General features: G+C 34.1%; 2 protein-coding genes across 2 annotated transcripts; both read left to right on the top strand.

Annotated features, from left to right (window-relative positions):
* The first annotated feature begins 611 nt into the window (after positions 1-611).
* On the top strand, positions 612-10844 carry golim4b (golgi integral membrane protein 4b). The gene is made up of 13 exons (XM_081374201.1): positions 612-1133; positions 1893-1967; positions 2147-2196; positions 2319-2372; positions 2490-2640; positions 2750-2832; positions 3983-4066; positions 5737-6070; positions 8263-8342; positions 8786-8923; positions 9723-9791; positions 9896-10027; positions 10169-10844. Exons 1-13 carry the CDS (start codon positions 947-949, stop codon positions 10253-10255), a joined length of 1524 nt encoding a protein of 507 aa, XP_081230327.1. The 5' UTR covers positions 612-946; the 3' UTR covers positions 10256-10844.
* A 1990-nt stretch (positions 10845-12834) lies between these two features.
* On the top strand, positions 12835-20277 carry pdcd10b (programmed cell death 10b). Its single transcript, XM_081373584.1, has 8 exons — positions 12835-13023; positions 14020-14183; positions 14921-14974; positions 15182-15299; positions 15480-15606; positions 17317-17395; positions 19161-19243; positions 19403-20277. Exons 2-8 carry the CDS (start codon positions 14094-14096, stop codon positions 19482-19484), a joined length of 633 nt encoding a protein of 210 aa, XP_081229710.1. The 5' UTR covers positions 12835-13023; positions 14020-14093; the 3' UTR covers positions 19485-20277.
* Positions 20278-20834: the final 557 nt, after the last annotated feature.

Below are 20834 nucleotides of genomic sequence, written 5' to 3'. Positions count from 1 at the left end.
AACACTGAAGTGTGGTGGAAATTAGTGTGGTACAGATGGTAGGCTAATGACTTTCAGAAAAACATAATAATAAATGTGACCCTGGATCACAAAACCAGTCCCAAGTAGCACGGGTATATTTGTGGCAATAGCCAACAATACATTGTATGGGTCAAAATTATCGATTTTTCTTTTATGCCCAAAATCATTAGGCTATTAAGTAAAGATCATGTTCCATGAAGATATTTTGTAAATTTCCTACTAAAACATGTATTTTTGTGAGTGAGTGCAGCATAATTGCGAACATAAATGGACAATTTAAAGGCGATTTTCTCAATGTTTCGGCACCGTCAGATTCCAGATTTTCAAATTTTGTATCTCGGCCAAATATTGTCCTATCCTAACAAACCATTCATCAATTGAAACAAGCTATTTATTCAGCTTTCATGATGTATAAATCTCAATTTCATAAAATTGCTCCATGTGACTGGTTTTGTGGTCCAGGGTCACAAATATTTGCGCCCATAGGTGAGAAAGCACTCATTTATAAGATCCCTGTCATCGTTTGGTTTCATTAATCTATATTTTGTAGTCTTCCTGTATAAATGTTGTAGATGTGGGCACTGGCCTCTGGGTGGCACTGTACTCAAAAGGGAGGAGTTGACGAGAATAAACTGACTGTAGCTAGTAATGACAGTCCTTTCTGAATGACACGTATGAAAGTTTTGAAAAAGCCAATTCATAGTCATTAGTCTGACTTTTTTCCGTAAGGGATAAGTAGCCTATAATAAGAGCTAACTTAAAAAGTAGGGTATACGAGAAATGAACTGGTGCGTCCATTAAAGGCACAGCATCGCAAGGGGAAAAAATAAACAGACGGATCATTGTGGCTCTCCTAAACATTTACGTTACTGAAGAATCGGATGGCACATAGTCTTTACCGTCTACTCAAGAAGAGGAGGAAAAGATGGGGAAAGGAATTTGCTCGAGACGACAGAGAAGAATATTTCAGTCTTTCCTACTTCTCATCTTCGTTTGTGGGACGTTGTGCGCTTTCATGGTCTCATATGAGATGCATAAAGAGCTGAAAAAGACTGAGGCGACGGCTTTGAAGTACCAGCAGCATCAAGAGTCACTTTCTGCGCAGCTGCAAGGTAGAAAATTAATGAAAAGATCCTACAGTGAAGGCACTGTGTAGATGTTTGATTAGGGCTTACATGATCGTTTTGCGATGTGCTGCATGCCTTCGGAGATTTCTATTCAAAATGTTTTGGCCTGTTTGTTAATTTATCTTATCCAATCATAATAGTTGGCAAATACTAATAGAGTAACGTTAGATGGCACGCATCAGAACAGCATCAAGATTTTCTTGTGAACAACATTCCTTGAGTATACTTGTTAGCTTTCATTTGATGGCAATGCTTTCTGTCTCTTAAGCTTTTGAATGGAGTCCTTTGACAAACATTGGATAACACTGCACTGAGGATTTTCACCTCTCTGTGCCAGATTACAGTGTTCATAATATATCTGTGGTGAATGTCATGAAACCTGTCAAGAAATGTCCAGATCACATTTCAGCCACATTTGTGCATTGGGAAATTATTTGCAGGACAGTTAAGGCCACTTTAACCCTCTAAAGTTTTCTGATTATTTTGTATTAATCTGTTACAGTAAGAAATACAGTTTTACTGTATTTAATTAAAGGCAGTACAATAATGCTAGAATGATGTATAACTAAAACAAATAATTTATACGTTAATTATTCCTTATTTTTCATGTTTCACAATTGAGAATGAGATTACAGTGATGGTTATGGAGTAAAATAACTTGATTAATAATATCACAAATTCACAATGCAAAAAAAAAGGTGCCAGTAATGTTAATAATAAATATGTTTTTCTCTCCCTTTTCAGTGGTATATGAGCATCATTCTAAACTAGAGAAATCCCTCCAGAAAGAGAGATTCGAGCATAAGAAGGCTGAGGAGGGTAATGTCCTGTTCATTTGCACACTAATTGATTTCCTGATTTACACAAGCCACTTAATCTGTATGCGATTTGATAATGATGATGATAGATAATGAATGATAATGAGTCCAGGTTGTGCTGAATGCAGTGTGCTTCATGTTTGTTTTAAAAAGCCTCTATTGATTGTCAATACATCATAGATTTCCTTGTGTTTAAGCGGGAATCACAGAAGGCCCTCAACAAAGAAAAGGTAATTTAAAGCGTATGGGGTTTTGATTGCTTGCTAAATGATGTGTAAACATGATAGAGCTGAAAAAGCCGTTTCAGCTATCGTGGATGCATAATAACTTGCAGTTTTGTTCGACCTAACAGCAAGATTCAACCTATCGACTGAATGCTCTGCAGACAGAGCACCAAATACTGAAGGTGAGACGACATTCATAATGGGAGTTCTTAAAACGTAATTCTGTAATTCCAGTTATGGAATAATTAACGGAATAATCCTTCTTTGGATATCGACTTCTTTTGCATACAACTAATCAGTCCCAGCATGAAGACTTAAAGATGCAATACTATGAACTTCAAGAGAAGCACCAGAATCAAGGGCAGGATCATGAACGTGTGCTGGATGAGCACAGGCTGGAAATAGACAACTTGCAGAGAGAGAAGGAGGTTGAAATATCCAGACTGAAAGGTAAGCCAGAGTGCTACTATTATTCTTGTAGATGTATTCAGAGTCATCAGATTTAAGGCTCAGACCAAATCCATCCAGAGTCTTTCATCACCTTTTTTCCTACTTTTAGAGAATGTGTACAACCTTCGTGAGGAGAACAGACAGCTGCGGAAAGCTCATCAGGACATCTACACACAGTTACTTGATGTGCAGGTCAGAGAAACTACAAAGGATTCTGGGATTCATTATATGATTATGGTTTAAAGGGAGCTTGAATTTGCATAAATAATATTGATAGTCAGTTTCTAAACCTTAAAGGGGTCCTATTATGCTATTCCACTTTTTCAACTTTAGTTAGTGTGTAATGTTGCTGTCTGAGCATAAAAAAGATCTGCAAGGTTACAAAGCTCAAAGTCCACTCCAAAGGGAGATATTTTATTTAACAGAATCCCCTTTTCAAGAAGTACAACGATCGGCTTGTTTGGACTACAACGCGCTTTTTCCGGATCTGATGAAGTCATAATGTTACTAATTTAAATAATCAGCGCCCACGGAATACGCAAAAAAACAGGATGAGGCCTGGTTGAGCTGCATTAGAGAAGACGAACTTGTGGTTAATTTATTTTAAACACTGTTCCTGAACATTATAACCCCAAAGATTATCTGTGTGCTGCACATTTTATAGAGAACAGCTTGTTTTCTGTTGATTTTGTAAGCTCTCACTTTTGGAAGACGGCCCACCGCCTCTTAGGAAAATTAACCATGGTTTTGTGATCGATTACTGTTTGTATTACCTTAGTTTTAAGAAAATTACAAAAACATACCAATCTGAAATGTTCTGTGAAATCCTCCTTGTTCAATAACATTGTCAGGGTCTGAATTGGACTCGAATTGGTTTGAAATTGATGCTATCCTTATTCATATTTACACTTGAGAAGAACTCACAGTTATGGAGGAGTGGGACATTTCCTGAACACGCGCTAAGCGGTGCCAATCACATTCACAACACACTAGGCCAGCTAATCAATCACAGCACATTTCGTATTTTGTAAGGAGGGGCTTTATCGAAATCTGTGTGTTGGAGCCAGACTGGGGATAGAGGTGCTGTAATAATGTAAAGTATGTTAAAAATAATGCGTTTTTTTAACAATCAAGCATGAAAACATATTCTAGTACACCCCAGAAACAAAATCAAGACTTTGTAAAAGGGCATAATAGGACCCCTTTAATTCCAGAGGGAATGGCAAATTAGCTTATGGGTTGCCCTACAAATTGTCATCAAGACCGAACATCTCTATATCTGTGTGTACTACTCCTAATATTCAAGATGGACATATTGAAATTACACCATTCACCATTTCAGGAACAGCAAAAGAACCTGCAAGCTTCAAAAGATCATCTCACACTCACATTAGAAGACCATAAAAATGCACTTGTTGCAGCTCAGGTAACACAGAGTCATGACTACTTCTATAAGTTTGCCTGAACCTATTCTAGATATATTGCTTGAAGTACATCATTCTGCTAATGCATGCTGCAACGCTTTAAACAAATACAATAACAAATCGGCATATACTGTAAAAGAACAATTGTATTTTGAAATTGTATTCCAAAATATTGGCTTTCCTTATACTAATTCTGAACACTTAATGTATACTGATTGCTATTAATGTAAGAAAGCTTTGGCATGGTAATGGATATGACAATGTTGATATGTTTGGTCTTGATCTGCTACGCTGCTGCTGCTGCTGTTGGTTATTGTTGCTGCTGCAGCCCAAGTAAGAGGCTTGCTGATGCCAATACATACACTACACACTGCTGTGAGCAAGTAAGACATGCTGCTGCTGTACAATATAGCATACATTACCAGTAACAGATCTACTATATATATATATATATATATATATATATATATATATATATATATATATTACTGAGCCTAAACCTTTGAACCTACTAGTGTTCTCATCTCATTTTATGCCATCTCACCCTACAAAGACAGCAGATGAAATGTGCAGACAGATTTGAAGCTCCTATCTAGCAATGTCTTTGTGCATGTCTGAAGTCTCATATTATGGTTAATCTTTTTTCTATGCCTCAGGCCACAGGTTCAAGCTGTAAATACTACAGTTGTGTTTCCTCCCTTACAGTTGACCCTGTGTGAGTGATGTATGTTTGCATGCCATTAACATTTTAATACTGTCATTATGTCTGACTGGATATAATGTGCCACATTCTAACATTTAAACTACTTAAATTATTCATCCTCACCTTACATTGCTGGTATTACCTCTTCAGTAGCATCATGTAATATGAAAGAAAAAAAAAACATTCTCAAATGAAACCGGGAAATATCTTTTATTAAAAATATTTATGAAGGTTAGAATATATACCATGCGGTTATCTTGCATTATAAATTCAGTACATTTTCTCCTGGGTAGTTTATTTAATTTACCTTTTGAATTATCTCTCTACTGCTGAGTTAGCATCTTTCTCTCATAGCATCAGGTCTCATACTATTTAACTTTCATTACACAGTCCATGCATCAGAAAGTATCACATCAGAAATGTTTAATTCCATCCTAATTCAATATTTGAATGAAGCTTCAGGTGGAAGAGCTGACGCGATTAAAAGAGAATCTCAATAAAGCCTCCAGTGCAGGCCAAGCAGCAAAAATTGATAAATTTGCTACTGAACAAACCCACAGCTATATACTGGAGACAGTAGAACGCTTAAATGAGGAGCTGGAAAATATGCCCATTCAGGTACAGATGGAAATGCAACATACAGCGTTAAAAGAATCCCTCATTTATTATTTGGCTTTTATTTTATTTTATTTTTAAGAAAGGCTATGGAGTAGTCTACTGTTGACATTAATGTGTGCTGTTCACACTCTCAGGTCACAAATGGATTAAGTCTTAATCCTTTTTTGAAATTATTCTCACTTCCTACTGCAGCTGAAGTATATATTCAAAGGCCATTTGGGCTAGTTTGTCAACTTCAGGATGAGATGACTCATGTGACTTAATAATATAAATGTGTGACTGTGGCTAATGCAAGTGTCTTATCATCAGGCCACACCACACTTTGGTCATACGGATGTTTCTCCTTTACAGGTGGAAGGATATGAGAAAAATGGAAAAGGGTTATCCCCTCAAGGTGTGCTGGAGATTGAAAATAACAATGCGACCAAAGTGGCAATGAAGCAGCCTCGGAAAATTGATATTTTTGCTGAGGGAAATGGCAAGAAAGAGGAGAGAAGCACATCAAAGGATAGAGGAGGAGAGGATAACGGGGGAAAGGCAGTGCTGGAACATTCCTTATCAAACCCAGAAGAGCTGGGCATTAACCCTCGCAACACGCTAAGCCAAAGCCCAGAGAAACAGACACAGACAGAGCCACTTCACAGAACCAAAGTACACTTTGAGGCTTTGGATACAGTTATTGCTGGTAAGAAAAGGATATTTTTTTGTGGCAGGTATTGGCCTTTTCTGATACTGCTGTATTTTATGAAGCTATGGGTTCTAGCACAAAAAAAAAAAAAATCTAAAGTGCAACCAAGTTGCAGTTGTATAGCTGAGATTGGAAAACAAAAACAACAATTAATAACCCATTAAAGTATACATTTATATGCGTGCAGAATTATTAGGCACGTTGATCTTCTGATCATTTTTTTTTTCAGGCACATTTTACCAATTCCAAACCACATTAATTGTAATAACTACTAATAATTTTGTATTTAATCATTTATTAGTGATATGTAATTGTTCATGAAGGCTGGAAATGAAAAATGCCTTATATTCAGGTGTGCATAATTATTAGGCACTTGTTCTTATACAGATAAAATGAGCCAAAAAAGAGGTTTAATTCAGACTTAAAAGTCAAAAATTATTAAATCCCCATGAGAAGAATGCAATACTAGAGATTGCAGTTAAGGCATGACCTTTGGAAAGTGAAATACTCATCGGTTCAGCAGGGTCAGACAAAAACAGGTGGAGAAGAAAAGACACATGTTAACTGCAAAAGAATTAAGAATTAAGGTGAAGAATTAAGTGTGAAACCATCAGGAACCATTTAGTCTCCAGCGCCACCATTTTCCAGAACTGCAGCCTACCTGGAGTCTCCAGAAGAGCAAGGTGTCAGGGTCTCAGAGACTTGGGTTAGGTAAAGAATCCTAAAAATGACCCCCACTTAATAAGAATCACAAGCTGAAGTGTAGTAAAATAGCTGAAGACTGTTTTTTTTTATAGGCTTTATAGACAGACAGACAGATTGAGAGTGACTCTTGAAGGACCAGAATTCATCTTCCAGAATACGTTTTAATAAGTTTTGGGAGTTTATTTTTAGTTCATCTCCTACCCTGAAGTCCGTTTTGCAGAGATGGACTAAAAATGAATTCCCAAAACTTACTGTCAGATTCTAGAAGATGAATTCTTCAAACAGTGGTAGAAGAGGATGTGGTGCTGGTCCTTCAAGAGTCACTCTCAATCTGTCTGTCTATAAAGCCTATAAAAAAACAGTCTTCATGTATTTTACTACACTTCAGCTTGTGATTCCTATTAAGTGGGGGTCATTTTTAGGATTCTTTACCTAACCCAAGTCTCTGAGACCCTGACACCTTGCTCTTCTGGAGACTCCAGGTAGGCTGCAGTTCTGGAAAATGGTGGCGCTGGAGACTAAATGATTCCTGATGGTTTCACACTTAATTCTTCACCTTAATTCTTTTGCAGTTAACATGTGTCTTTTCTTCTCCACCTGTTTTTGTCTGACCCTGCTGACCCAATGAGCATTTCACTTTCTAAATGTCATGCCTTAACTGCAATCTCTAGTATTGCATTCTTCTCATGGGGATTTAATAATTTTTGACTTTTAAGTCTGAATTAAATCTCTTTTTTGGCTTATTTTATCTGTAAAAGAAAACTTGCCTAATAATTCTGCACACCTGAATATAAGGCGTTTTTTTTATTTCCAGCCTTCATGAACAATTATATATCACTTATAAATGATTAAATACAAAATGAAAAGTAGTTATTATGATTAATGTGGTTTGGAATTGGTAAAATGTGCCTGGAAAAAAAATATGATCAGAAAATCAACATGCCTAATAATTCTGCACAAACTGTATATACAGTGCTATGCATAAGTTTAGACACCCATGCTAAAGTTGACTAAAAAGAGGAATAAAAAATCATCTTTTGGAAATTGAACTTAATGCCTTAATTGAAAAAATTAGGAAAAATCCAACCTTTAAGGACACCAATTTTCTTTTTGAATGAATAATGTATCGTAAATAAATAAATGTTCTTCCTTAAAATACAGGGTGCGTAAGTTTGGACACCCCTATGTTAAATTCCCATAGAGGCCGGCAGATTTTTATTTTTAAAGGCCAGTTACTTTATGGATCCAGGATAATATGCATTCTGACATTTATTTATTTACGATACATTATTCATTCACAAAGAAAATTGGTGTCCTTAAAGGTTGGATTTTTCCTAATTTTTTCAATTAAGGCATTAAGTTCAATTTCCAAAAGATGATTTTTTATTCCTCTTTTTAGTCAACTTTAGCATGGGTGTCTAAACTTATGCATAGCACTGTATATATACAGTACGTTGCTAGTTTTGATTTCTGCTGAAATACAGGAAATGCTGTGCAATCACATCATGTTATGGCTGGACGAGAAGATGCAAAAGATGTAGAGGACACTCAAAAGCATAACAAGGTGTGTATGATAATGCAGTGTGAGTGTTATTATGTATACAGTAATGTCTGTGTCTCTTTTTGATCTGCATTTGCAAATTATCCTCTGCACAGAGTGTCTTTGCAGTAAGAATTGCATGATCGGAAATTAAAGTGGCCCAAATCAGATTTAAAAAGATCAATGTGTTGATGCTGTTCAGAAATTAGATCTGTGTCACATGCAGAAAGAAAAAAACAGATTTGGACCACTTACACACTGCATGAATGTAGACAAATTGCATGCTGAGTCGTAAATGAATTATTCAATAACATCAAGGCAGTGTGGTGGAAACTATGGCTGTACTTTCTCTGTATTATTTCTTGAAAAGCTCAAATATTTGACATTGAAGTGCAAATTACGATTTCTTTGAAGTTTAAGATTTCTATTAATGACTCATTCTTTCCTAAAATGGCTCCTTTGAACAGGACCTAGGAGAAAAAAACATGATCATTGAGAATGAGGCCAACAACCAGAACGAATATGAATTTGAAGAGGCAGAAGAAGAAACTGAGTACAAGACCAATGCGAACAAGATCAGGCCTGAAGTGGATGAGCAGCTTGTGGTGAGTTTACAAGAAGGGTATATAAAAGCTCATCTTCAATTATTCATGGAATAAAGTCTTTTAGGGACTTTAAGATTTTTTTTTTAAGGAATTAAAGAAATACTTGTATTCAGCAAGGATCAAAATTGACAGTAAAGAATTTTACATTGTTACAAAAAATGTATATTTGTTATTTTGAACTTTCTATTCAACAAAAAATCTATCAGGCTTTCCACCAAAAAAAAAAAAAAAAATTAGACAGCATAACTGTTTTCAACATTGATGATGATAATAATAAGAAATGCTTTGCATGATTTCTGATGTGACTGAAGACTGGAGTAATGATGATGAAAATTGAGCTTTGCCATCACAGGAATAAATAAAAAATAAAATAAAAATAGAAAAGAGTTATTTGAAATTGTAATAATATTTCAGTATTACTGTTTTTATAGCTGTATTTTAAAGGCAGCCTTGGTGAAAATGAGGGACTTATTTCATAAACATTAAAAAATCTTACCGACCCCAAACTTTAGAATGGAAATTTGTATCATTTATATGTTTACATTAAGATTAACTTTGCCGTAATCTAACACACACTTATAAATAACTTTTAAGCAAATCTTAAAATTACCATCCATTTTCATACTGTATATGTTGATTTTAGTTTTAATGCTTTATTTTTAATATCATTTTATATTTAAAAAAAAAAAACTGTAAACCTGTTGACAAAGTTGCTGTTAGTAGTTGCCACTTGCCAGCAAAATAAGTAAACCCACTGGTATGGAATGATAAGCAGATTACTGATGCACTATATCAATAGGTGGCAGGCAATCCAGAGCCGCAAAAGGACCAGCCGGATGAGCAATATGAGGACGATGTAGAGGATGAGGTGAGGGAATATGGGCATTGATGGACTGGTGTGCTGAGGAACTGATACAAAATGGTACATGAAAAATGACTTGTTCCCATCATCCCCACTGCAACATCCATTAGACTCTTGATGACTCAGTGCATGACAGACAGAAGAGAGCAGAGGAGGAAGAGAGAGAAGAAGATCCCTACAGTGAGCGTAATGGAGCATGGGTCAGCCAAATGCTTAAGAAGTCTTTTCCTATCAATCAATTAGTGAGTGAAAGAATTTAACTTTGTACTTGCAATGCATAACAATGTATTCAGAATTTACATACACTATAATGTTAGACAGGCTAAATTGTGCATTTCAAGAACAGGAGATTTTAAATGTCATAAAATAATGAATTGTTTCAGGGCCTTAATAAACTGAATGAAAACCCAGAAGCCGAAACCGATGCCAAGCAGGAGAGCTTCCAAGAAACAGTGATAAAAAAAGGATGAATAAGACCTTAAGGAAAGCAATCAAAAGCATGAAAATGTGAACATGACTGCTTCTAGTGTCTACTGAATTTCTTTCCACTGGCAGAAAACTGAAGTGCAACAACTGTGATCACTTTTTTTTAAGTGACTACTTGTGCAAGTGCCTTGTACTTTCAAGTACAAGGATTCGTTCAGCATTTATAAATAGTCAAAGCATTGTATCTTCATGATCTTACTAAGGCGATTGAAAACTAAAGTAAACATTCCGTATGTCAGAGAATATTTCAATGATTTCTTATAGGCAATTATTATTTATTTTTAAATATTCCCTCAGTTCTGTACTTGAGGTTTTTTTTAAGATTTTTTTTTTTAAATATGGGTTAAAATAAATGTTTTTAAATTATTCTTCAGATATGTTTTACTTAGTAGTAATTTAGTAAGAGATAGAAGTTTCTTTTTACTATTTGTACTTTTTGTCTCGCATATTACTTTAATCTGAGATCTTGCACATCTGGATTTTCTCTGTCATGCATAAGAATATTTCTACCAAATGGGTGACATTTGCTTTTTGTAACTCTTCAAAATTAAACTTTATTTTTTATCTTTTTTCAACACTGAATCTAATATTACACATATTTAACTATTCAAAATGTGTATTGGTCAATCTCAGGCAACTTTATTTAATTTTTTACAAGGTTTCTAAGCAAAAGATGGACGCATGTTTTCTCAGTCCTGTTACCGAAACTCATGTGCCATTTTAAAAGCGTCAATTAATTCCTTTGTTTTCCCCACAAGAAAGTGTTTACTTTAAAGAAATTGTTGGTTATATGTTCAAATAATTGATATTTGCGACAAAAAAAAATCACTATTAGGCAAGATGAATTTTAATAAAAAACACAAAGCCATTTTTTTTTAAAAGAAATATGAACATTGGGTAACAGGAATGTCTATGTGTGTGTATGAGATTTCTGTGTTGAAGTGATGTACTATGTGCTAGTAGTACTTAGCAGTGAAGGAGAGGAAAGAGAAAGAAGGAGAGAGAAGAAGAGAGAGGGAGGGAGAAAGAGGGAAGTTAAGAGAAAAAAGGGAGAAAAGAGAGGGTTGCGGGTGTGTCTTGCTCCTTCCCGTACAGCTTGCCATAGGTGGGTGTTTTTTGGCACATGTATAGGGGTTTCTCCATCTTCTACAAAATATAAGACAAAGACAAAACGTTTAAGTCACTTCATGGTGGACTGGCTTCCAGGAAGTATGGTGTTCACATTGTAAAACTAATGCTGATGTTTACAATGTAAATATACATTGTTAATACAACCTTAAAACTCATGATTCAAGTGAATAGTATATCAACTAATATTTACAGTATAAAATCAACAAAACAGAGGACTCTACTCACTCCTGTTACTTTAACTCACTCCTGTTATTTTTCATGTAAGTAACAGGACTGAAAGTAACAGGATTGAGTTTTTAAGCAAAAAGTTACCAAAAGTTAATATTTTTAAAATAAACAAATAAAATCTAAGAAATAATTTAGGTAACAGGACAGTATGTTGAGATCGACCTTCTCGGCCATAGTTACAATTTCATCAAATATACAGAAATTAAAATGAGAGGACTTACTTATTGTCTTCCCATTTACTTCAGAAGATCCAGATGATGCAACTTCCTGTTTAGTTGAAAATGTGTTGTGGAATATTCCAAGTTTTTCAGAGGGGGGATGTGTTAGGGTAACAGGACTGAGTGAAAACCCAGGGACACGATTATGTGTGTATTTTATCTAAAATATTAGATAAAATATTTTTTCTCATGAAAAAAAAAAAAACATTTTAAAGCATAGATTGGATATAAAGTAACAACAACGCAAAAAAAAATTACGATTTCTGAAGGATTTTAATTATCATATTTCATGGTACAGTTTAGAGATGGAGAGTGGGGACATGCACAAAATGCTTTTTTTTGTGTGTTCTATGTAGTTTTATTAATGTTTTTAATTAAATATTTTAAGTATTTTAATTTGTAGTTAGCTTAATGTGCAGGACATTTTGCTTAATAATAAAATGTATTTTAGAGTTAATTTTCATGCATTTTTATACATATAATGTCCTGGGGACAGAAATGTCACCCTTTCGGTGGAATGGCTCTAAAGCTATACATGAGCTCTGTAATAGTATTCTATTATTATAATTTAAAATTATATGGAATTTTTTATGCTTCTCAGTAGGAACCTTAATACATTTGAATATGTGAAGAGAAAATTACTTATACATTTAGATAAATAGCAAATATATATATATATATATATATATATATATATATATATATATATATATATATATATATATATATATATATATATATATGTATGTATGTGTGTTTGTGTGTGTATTTTATTATGATTAAATATGGTTCTTTTGGTCATGTTTACTTTTTTTTTTTTACTCCTCTTCTGCCCATATAATTATTATATATCTGTATTTTGTATTTATCTATATTCCTGTATGTTTATTGTTTAAAAAATACAAATATTTTAAACAATATTTTTCATTACATTCAAAATAAAATATGAGAAAAGCTTAAACGCCCATAGATCGTGCAGTTTGGTCATAGACAGTTTGGTTGGTCAGGAGGAGACGGAAGTCGTCATCTTTCTCACAGCTCACGCAGAAAACTTCCGACTTCCGAAGCTGAAAACAAACACAGCTACATTTTTCTAGCTAAGCGTCTTGGAAGTCTTTAGTAACGTAACTTACTTACCTCTCCGCTGTGGGACGTGCTGGCGAAGACGAGAGCAGGTATTTCAGTTGACACTGTTGTGATCATATTATAAGTCTACAGACGTCGAGATGAGCAGCTCTGTCTGCTAACTTTGATAGCCAGCCGGCTACTCTCTTGCTATGAAAGCTAGGCTGCTAATTCTAAAATCCAGAATGAGGTCTGTTAGATTTGGCTTGACGGTTTAAAAACAACCAAACTGAATCGATTTGAACCCAATGGACAGTTCAATAATAAAGAGCCTAGAAAACATTTGCTTCATAACCTGCTAACTCGTCCATTACAATGGATATGTAATTAACCACAGCTTCACTAGCATCGACTTTCTAGGCTGTTTTCTTGACTAATAATAAGGTGACTAACGTTAGAATATGTCAGTTAACGTCGATATGATGTGCTTTAGGCGAGGCTCTGCTGTCACGTGTGAAGTTTAATTATTTGAGGAAGACCATAGCAGTATATTTTATATTTTTATCTAACTACTATCGTTTGGTTTAAAGCATAATGCACTATTAACTTAATGTCATTAAAATATTCACATTGAGAATGACTTTATTATAATAGTGATTTCAACGAGATTTCATTAAGTCAGAGTGATATTAATTGCATCTTTTGAGCACACCTCCAAATATCAATATAATTATTTTAATTGTCATACATAATGTGTTTAAAGCAAAAGTCCAAAGTGGTAGTGTAATAAAAAAATATTGTTCAGCGTATAAGGACAATCTTTAACTAGAAAAAAAAATATTTTTAATGAAATAATGTTCCTTTAAATGTAGAACATTTCTTGCGAAGTGAAACAATAACTCTAATTTTTTTTTTCAGTTTAGGGGTGTTACAATTGCCCTGGTCTCTTTTCCTTGAAATCAAAATGTTATTAAAAATGGTTCTGGTATTGCTAAATTATCAACATTTTTACTATGCTATATGTAAAGTACTATTGATTGTTATTATTTGGGAATAATTATTGGAACATATCCATTAATCCAGTATATTCCTTCCAAACGTTGTAGTGCGCTTGAGAGAACTGTGAGTGAGTTGTGTGGCTCAACTGCCCATTTTTACCTGTGGTGGGCCTCCATTGAGGATGACAATGGAAGAGATGAAGAATGAAGCTGAGACAAATTCAATAGTCTCTATGACATTATATGCAGTCATGTACCCAGTCTTCAATGAGGTAGGCTATTTACATTTACACTTCAGTATAAGCCAATATGCAGTTAATTTGCCAAAAAAATAAATGTGTATATATGCTATGTTTTTTTATTGATTTACTTAATTTATCTAACCGTAAAAAAAAAAAAAAAAAAAAAAAAAACTTTTTACAGGCTGTTAACTGCACAGTGATGAATTTGGTTAGTTTAAATGTTTTGGGTCGGTAAGATTGATTGTTTTTGAAAGGCTGCAATTACTTGAAAAAAAAAATAGTGAAAAGAGCATATTGTGAAATATTATTGGAGTTTTCTATTTTAATTCATTTTTTAAATGTAATTTATTCCTGTTCTGGCAAAGCTGAATTTTCAGCATCATTACTTCAGTGTCACATGATCCTTCAGGAATCATTCTAATATGCTGATTTGGTGCTCAAGATACCATTTTATATTATGAATTATGTAATAATCTAAAAAATAACCCCAGGGCCCCCACCCCTCATGGTTCTTTGATGAATAGGAATGTAAAAAACAGCACTTCTTTGAAATTACCATTATATTTAAATTGACTTTATACATATCTTTTCTGTCACTTTTGATCAATTGAATGTGTCCTTGCTGAATAAAAGTATAAATTACTTTTAGAAAAATCTTACTGACCCCAAACCTTTGGACAGTAGTGTAACTTTCAGCAGTTGATGTATTATCATAAAGTATGTGAATATGAAATGCTGGTCAGATTTTGACTTTTATATTGTGACAGTTGGAGAGGATAAACCTGTCAGCGGCACAGACATTGAGGGCAGCATTTATCAAAGTAAGACTTCTTGAAAGTGTCCATTTATCAGCTGGCAGATGCCGATAGTAGTACAGTATTTATTTTTCTGACATGTTATCTATTTCATCTGAGCCTTGTGAGGATGTTTTTGTTTTTGTTTTTTTAAAAGATTAATTTCATGCTTAATATAATGTGAGGTTTACTAATGTGAGTTTAATGCTCTTTAATCAATGCCACCCTCTAAAGGCAGAGAAAGAGAACCCAGGGCTCACTCAGGATATCATTATGAAGATACTGGAGAAGAAGAACGTGGAGATCAACTTCACAGAGTCACTACTGCGCATGGCTGCAGATGATGTGGAGGGTAAGAAAGTAATTTGCCTCTAGTACAATCCCTATATCTAGATCTTTCCTGCAGTAACACTCAAGATAATACAAGTTATGATTGGCCATCAAAGTCTCTTTGTTTTTCCAGTAAATATCAAAGTGCACCTGTTTTAGTATCTGAACCTAAGAAGGTTTGTGTCTGACTCATATTTCACAGAGTATATGATTGAAAGAACAGAGCAGGAATTCCAGGACCTGAACGAGAAAGCACGAGCCCTCAAACATATCCTGAGTAAAATCCCAGACGAGATCAACGACAGAGTGCGCTTCCTACAGACCATAAAGTGAGGATCCTGTTGCTTGTCTTAAAGGGTTAGTTCACCCAAAAATCAAAATTCTGTCATTATTTACTCAATAAATAAACTCATTATTTACTGTTTTTATGTTAATAAAACCTAAATTCAATCTGTTGATCATATAAAGCGATCCAGTCTCTTCAGAAAATTTGGACTAAACCGCACGATTCTTATGGATTAGTTTTACAATCTCTTTAATAACTTTTTGTTCTTTGTACTAATAACTTTTTGAAGTGTCAAAATGGTAGTTGTGTAGCTGTCAACAGAGGGACAGAAAGCTAGCGTTAAAAATATCTTCATTTGTGTTCTGAAGATGAAGGAAAGTCTAACAGGTTTGGAATGAAATTAAGGTGAGTAAATGACAGAATTAAAATTTTTGGTTGAACTATCCCTTTAACCTTGATGGCATAGTGTTAAAGATCTGGATATGGTTGCACCAGCCATTTGTAAGTTCTTACTTAAACTGGAACCTAAAGTCCACACTAGAGGCTTAGTAACTACTAGTTAGTTTGTAACTAACTGTATTCTGTTGCACCATTTATTCCATTCAGTCGGCAAGCGTCTTGTCAGGCTATTTTTTGCGGTGTGTTCCACATGTTGGCTTTAGTTGGAGAATAGAGCACGAGAAAGTGATCAATATAATTGATATTTAAAATGGTAAGCAAGCTCTGCTTTCTTTATGAAATGTATATCTGCAGTCCTAGTTTCGGTTTCTCTTTTCTCTTTTGCCTCGCTTAAATAACAATAAAAATGATTTCCCATTCAAATATAATACCACCTAATCATGAATAACATAATAGGTATTTTTATATGTAAAGAACACCCAGAAACTGTATTTGAATGGATAAGGATTAATAAATAAATACATATACAAAAACACATTTATAAATTACATTTATTTATCATTATAACTGATTTTATTTGACATGCATAACATGGAATGATACACATATGTTTGTGTTGAAGAGCCGCTAACAAAGTAATTTATTTACATAATGTTCTCTTTCTTAAAATGTAAGCAAGTGTAGATGTCAACATTGGCATGTCTGTCTGGTAAAATGTCTGGCTTATTACTCGTGGTCGAGGTTTTTGTAAATATTTAGTTTGTACATAGAGTTCTGTTTCATCTAAGTGCATTGGTGCAATGCAAAAGTATTTAGTAGTGCGTAAGTTGTAAGTTAGTGCCCCTTTATGTCAAAACTTGACTAAGTTGTAACTTAAATACAGCTGGTGCAACCGGTCCCTGGCTCAGTAATCAGCATGACCCTTAACCTCCAGTGGCTCCAGGAGGATTGTCCTAGTATTAAGCATCCTGTAAGTCATTTGGGAAGAAAGAGGACTGCTAAATGACTACTTATGTTGAACTTACTTACTACAAACTAGAGTAATGGTCATGCAATAACTGCAGTCGAAATCGTTTGGAGCCTATAGATTTTCCCCTCTTATAGCCTTGCATAAAGTCTAGTGGTTTAGTTAGTCTAGCAATCAGCCAGCAATTAATCGACTAAGCAATCTCACATAGCTGACAATAACATGGATACATAGACCTCAGGAGATGTTCAAACGTGAAAGATTTGTAGACATTTTAATGGGCCTTGCTTCTATTATCTTGCCACTCTCCACTGCCTGACTGCTGAGTCAGTGCTTCGCTGTTCATAAATGTATTCATCACTCCTGACCTCTCGCTGATTTCCACAGAGACATCGCCAGTGCTATAAAGGAGCTGCTGGACACGGTCAACAATGTGTTTAAGAAATATCAGTATCAGAATCGCAGGGTAAGTATTTCTTATTTCACAGAAATGCTGTTGCACAAGCAAGTTGGGATGTTTTTTAAAAGATATTTTGGTTTTAATACAAGTTAAGCTCAACTCACAGCTCATAATGTTGATTGTAGAGCTGCACAATTCTGGATAAATTGAGAATCACTATTTTTTTCTTCCACAATTCTTAATCGACTAAACAAAAAAACATAATTTACTAGTGGTTCTGACAAAATGTTAATTGCTGCAGTATGTTTATTTAATTTAAATTGACTCACTCATAAAGACTTATTTCATTACTAGATGAATCAGCATTTTTGAATGAATCTCTTTGAATGATTCAGTGTCATACATTTTTTAACAGTCACTTGTCTCCGACTCGCCACTGGTAATTGATGCAATCCTTATTTGGAGTGTCAAGTTACTTCCAAAAGGTGATTTACTCTATTTTGAACACTACTGTAGACATCAGTTTTTATATCTGAACTATAAACTTTTATCCCAGTACTAATAATTAGAATTTATTGTAAGACAGAAATAATGATACTGTGTGCTTGAAAAGACTGTTTGTGAGGCATTTTCGTACCTATACATTACTGCTTTCTCTGTGTCAGCGGTGGCACCAGCGCATATTTGAATGTTATGCTGTGATCAGACTTGTTAAAGGTTTAATAGGCATAGCCCAATTGAGATCACAATCATTTAACAATTAATAGTGCAGCTCTACAAAAAAAAGTAGAGCTGCACTATTAATCGTTAAAAGATCGCAATATCAATTTAAACACCCATACAATCTTATTCCTAAGTGACAACGGTTCGGCTATGACTAATATATCTTTGACAAGTCTGATCACAGCAGAACATTCAAACGTGTGTTGGTGCTGCCGCTGACCCAGAGAGAGCGGTTGTCATGTATAGGTATGAAACAGCCTCAGTCTTCAACCATCCGGAATCATTATTTCTGTAAAAGTTTATAGTTCGTATATAAATGCTGATGTTATGGTAATGCTCAAATGACCAAGTAACTTGACGCTTCAAATAAACATTGTATTAATTACATTGTTACGCCAGTAGGTGGCGACAAGTTACTGTTAAAATATGTATTTGTCATTGAATCATTAAAGACATTCATTCAAAAACGCTGATTCATCCAGTAATAAAAAACAAGTGACGTCTTTATGAGGGAGTAATCAAATCATTCATTCAAACCAGTTTTTAAAAATAAATTAAGTAAATACATAATTAATACAAATTCATTAAATATAAGACTTCAGCAATTAACATTTTTTATCAGAACCTGTAGTAAATTACATGTTACTTTTAGTTTTCTATTAAGAATTGTGAGCTCTATTTTAAACAACAACAACAACAAAAAACGTGATTCTTAATTTTGTGAAAATGTGTAAAAATGCATGCTAACCTTTTCTGTGAAGAGTTGTCTAATTTTAGGACTTTGTTGCCATGGCAACCTAATGGCTAAAACCTTTAAATGACTGTAAAAAAATCTTAAAAACATCACAAATACACACGTTTTAACAGAAAACTTCATGTAAATTGTTTTATAAAATTATAAGCTTCACATTTCTGCTTTTAAACCATCCAAAAATTCTTTTTAAAGATAATGGTTGTCTTAGAATAATAAACATGCCACAAATGCTGTCAATTGAGCTCAACTTGCTGAAAATTCAGATATTATCATACTTAGATATGATACTTTTGAGACTTTTTTTACTCAAATGAAATCTAATATTGAGACTTGTTTTTTTGTTTTTTTTTTCAGGCACTTGAACACCAAAAGAAGGAGTTCGTGAAGTACTCCAAAAGCTTCAGTGATACGCTGAAAACATACTTCAAAGATGGAAAGTAAGCAAGCAGACATTGACAGATGTTTTTTTCAAAGTGCAGTGCTCATGCTTCAAGCAGATATCTGTTTTATAGATCTTCTATGAAAGTGCATTTCTCAATGAAAATGATGGGTCATTTGATGTCCCGAGCACTGACTTTTCTCTTTCTCGTCCGCAGGGCAATAAACGTCTTTATCAGTGCCAACAGGCTTATCCACCAAACTAACTTGATACTGCAGACCTTCAAAACCGTCGCCTAGGAGACACAGCTGTGATGTGTGCGGGAGTGTGGAGCCAGTTTTGTGTAATATACAAAGATTTTTGTCTTTTGAAAGTCTAATTTATAAACTTTTGCCTCATTTGTAGGAACTTGAAATGAGGAGTTCAAGACATGTTAATTTACTCTTAGCTGAATAATCAAGATTTTTCACTCTTCATTACCTTTTTCTTTCACTGTTGTTCCAATCAAATGAAAGCCAAAAGACTTTGCGCCTTAAAGTGTCATGCAACATTCCATATACAAAGTGTAAATATTGCTATTCTTTGTCATTCAGGCATAAAGAATAAGAATAAATGATGTATTTAACAGATATTTGGTTATAAATGTTCAATAAATAGTTTCCAAATGTTTAATATTCTCGGTCTTGGGAGGTTTTTAATTTATTTACTTAACATATCCCCGAGATGCAGCAAGGAAGTTAAAAAGACGACTTTTATGAAGTCTGCTTTGTAATGTACATTAAGAGGCACAGTTAATGGAAGAGCTCTTCGGCTTTCTCTGTTTAAGTGGTTATTTAATGGGCTCTGTAATGTCTGAGCAGATACAGAAGGGGGTGTCCTGGGCTGAAAGATGCTGAGGATAGTCTCATAATGCTATTCGTTTTGAAACTTGAAACCTAAACGCATGTATTTGATTTTATGTACAAACATGCATTACTGTTCAAAAGTATAGTTCGGTAAGATTTCATGTTTTTGAAAGAAGTCTCTAATGTTCACTAAGGCTACATTTATTTAAAACAGTAAAAACTAATATTGTGAAATATTACTAAAATTTACATTTACTGTTTTCTCCTTTAATTTATTTTCTGTGGTGACAGCCAATTTTCAGGAGCCCTTACTTCAGTGTCACATAATCCTTAAGAAATCATTCTAAATGGAAAAATCATGTAAATCATTGTGAAATGGTACTCAAGAAACATTCCTTATTATTAATGTTGAGAACAGCTAAAATATAGTTGCTTTTTTTTTTTTTTTTTTTTTTTTGAAACCTAGATTCCCCCAGGAATCTTTGCATCCTGAAATAAGACCAGCATTTATTTGAAGTGAAAATCTTTTGCAATAATATAAAATGTATAATGTAATATAAAATATATTAGATATATAATATGAAAATGATAAATGTCTTTAACTTGATCAAAAGTAACAGTAATTTGTTTTTGTTTTGTTTTATTAAAAAGATCTTTTTTTCTGCCACAGAAAAAAATAATGTTACGCAGGTTTGGAACGATATGAAGGATGATTTTTCATTTTTCAACACTTTTCTTTCCCATAGCGTTTGCTGTTATTTATCCTAATATTTACCTATCAAAGTTCAACAAAGAGAGGAGCTC

This window comes from Scardinius erythrophthalmus (genome assembly GCF_964197995.2).
Source record: "Scardinius erythrophthalmus genome assembly, chromosome: 9".
NCBI classification, from domain to species: domain Eukaryota; kingdom Metazoa; phylum Chordata; class Actinopteri; order Cypriniformes; family Leuciscidae; genus Scardinius; species Scardinius erythrophthalmus.
Note: the sequence above shows the minus strand (reverse complement) of the source record. Positions and strands in the feature narration are given on the sequence as shown.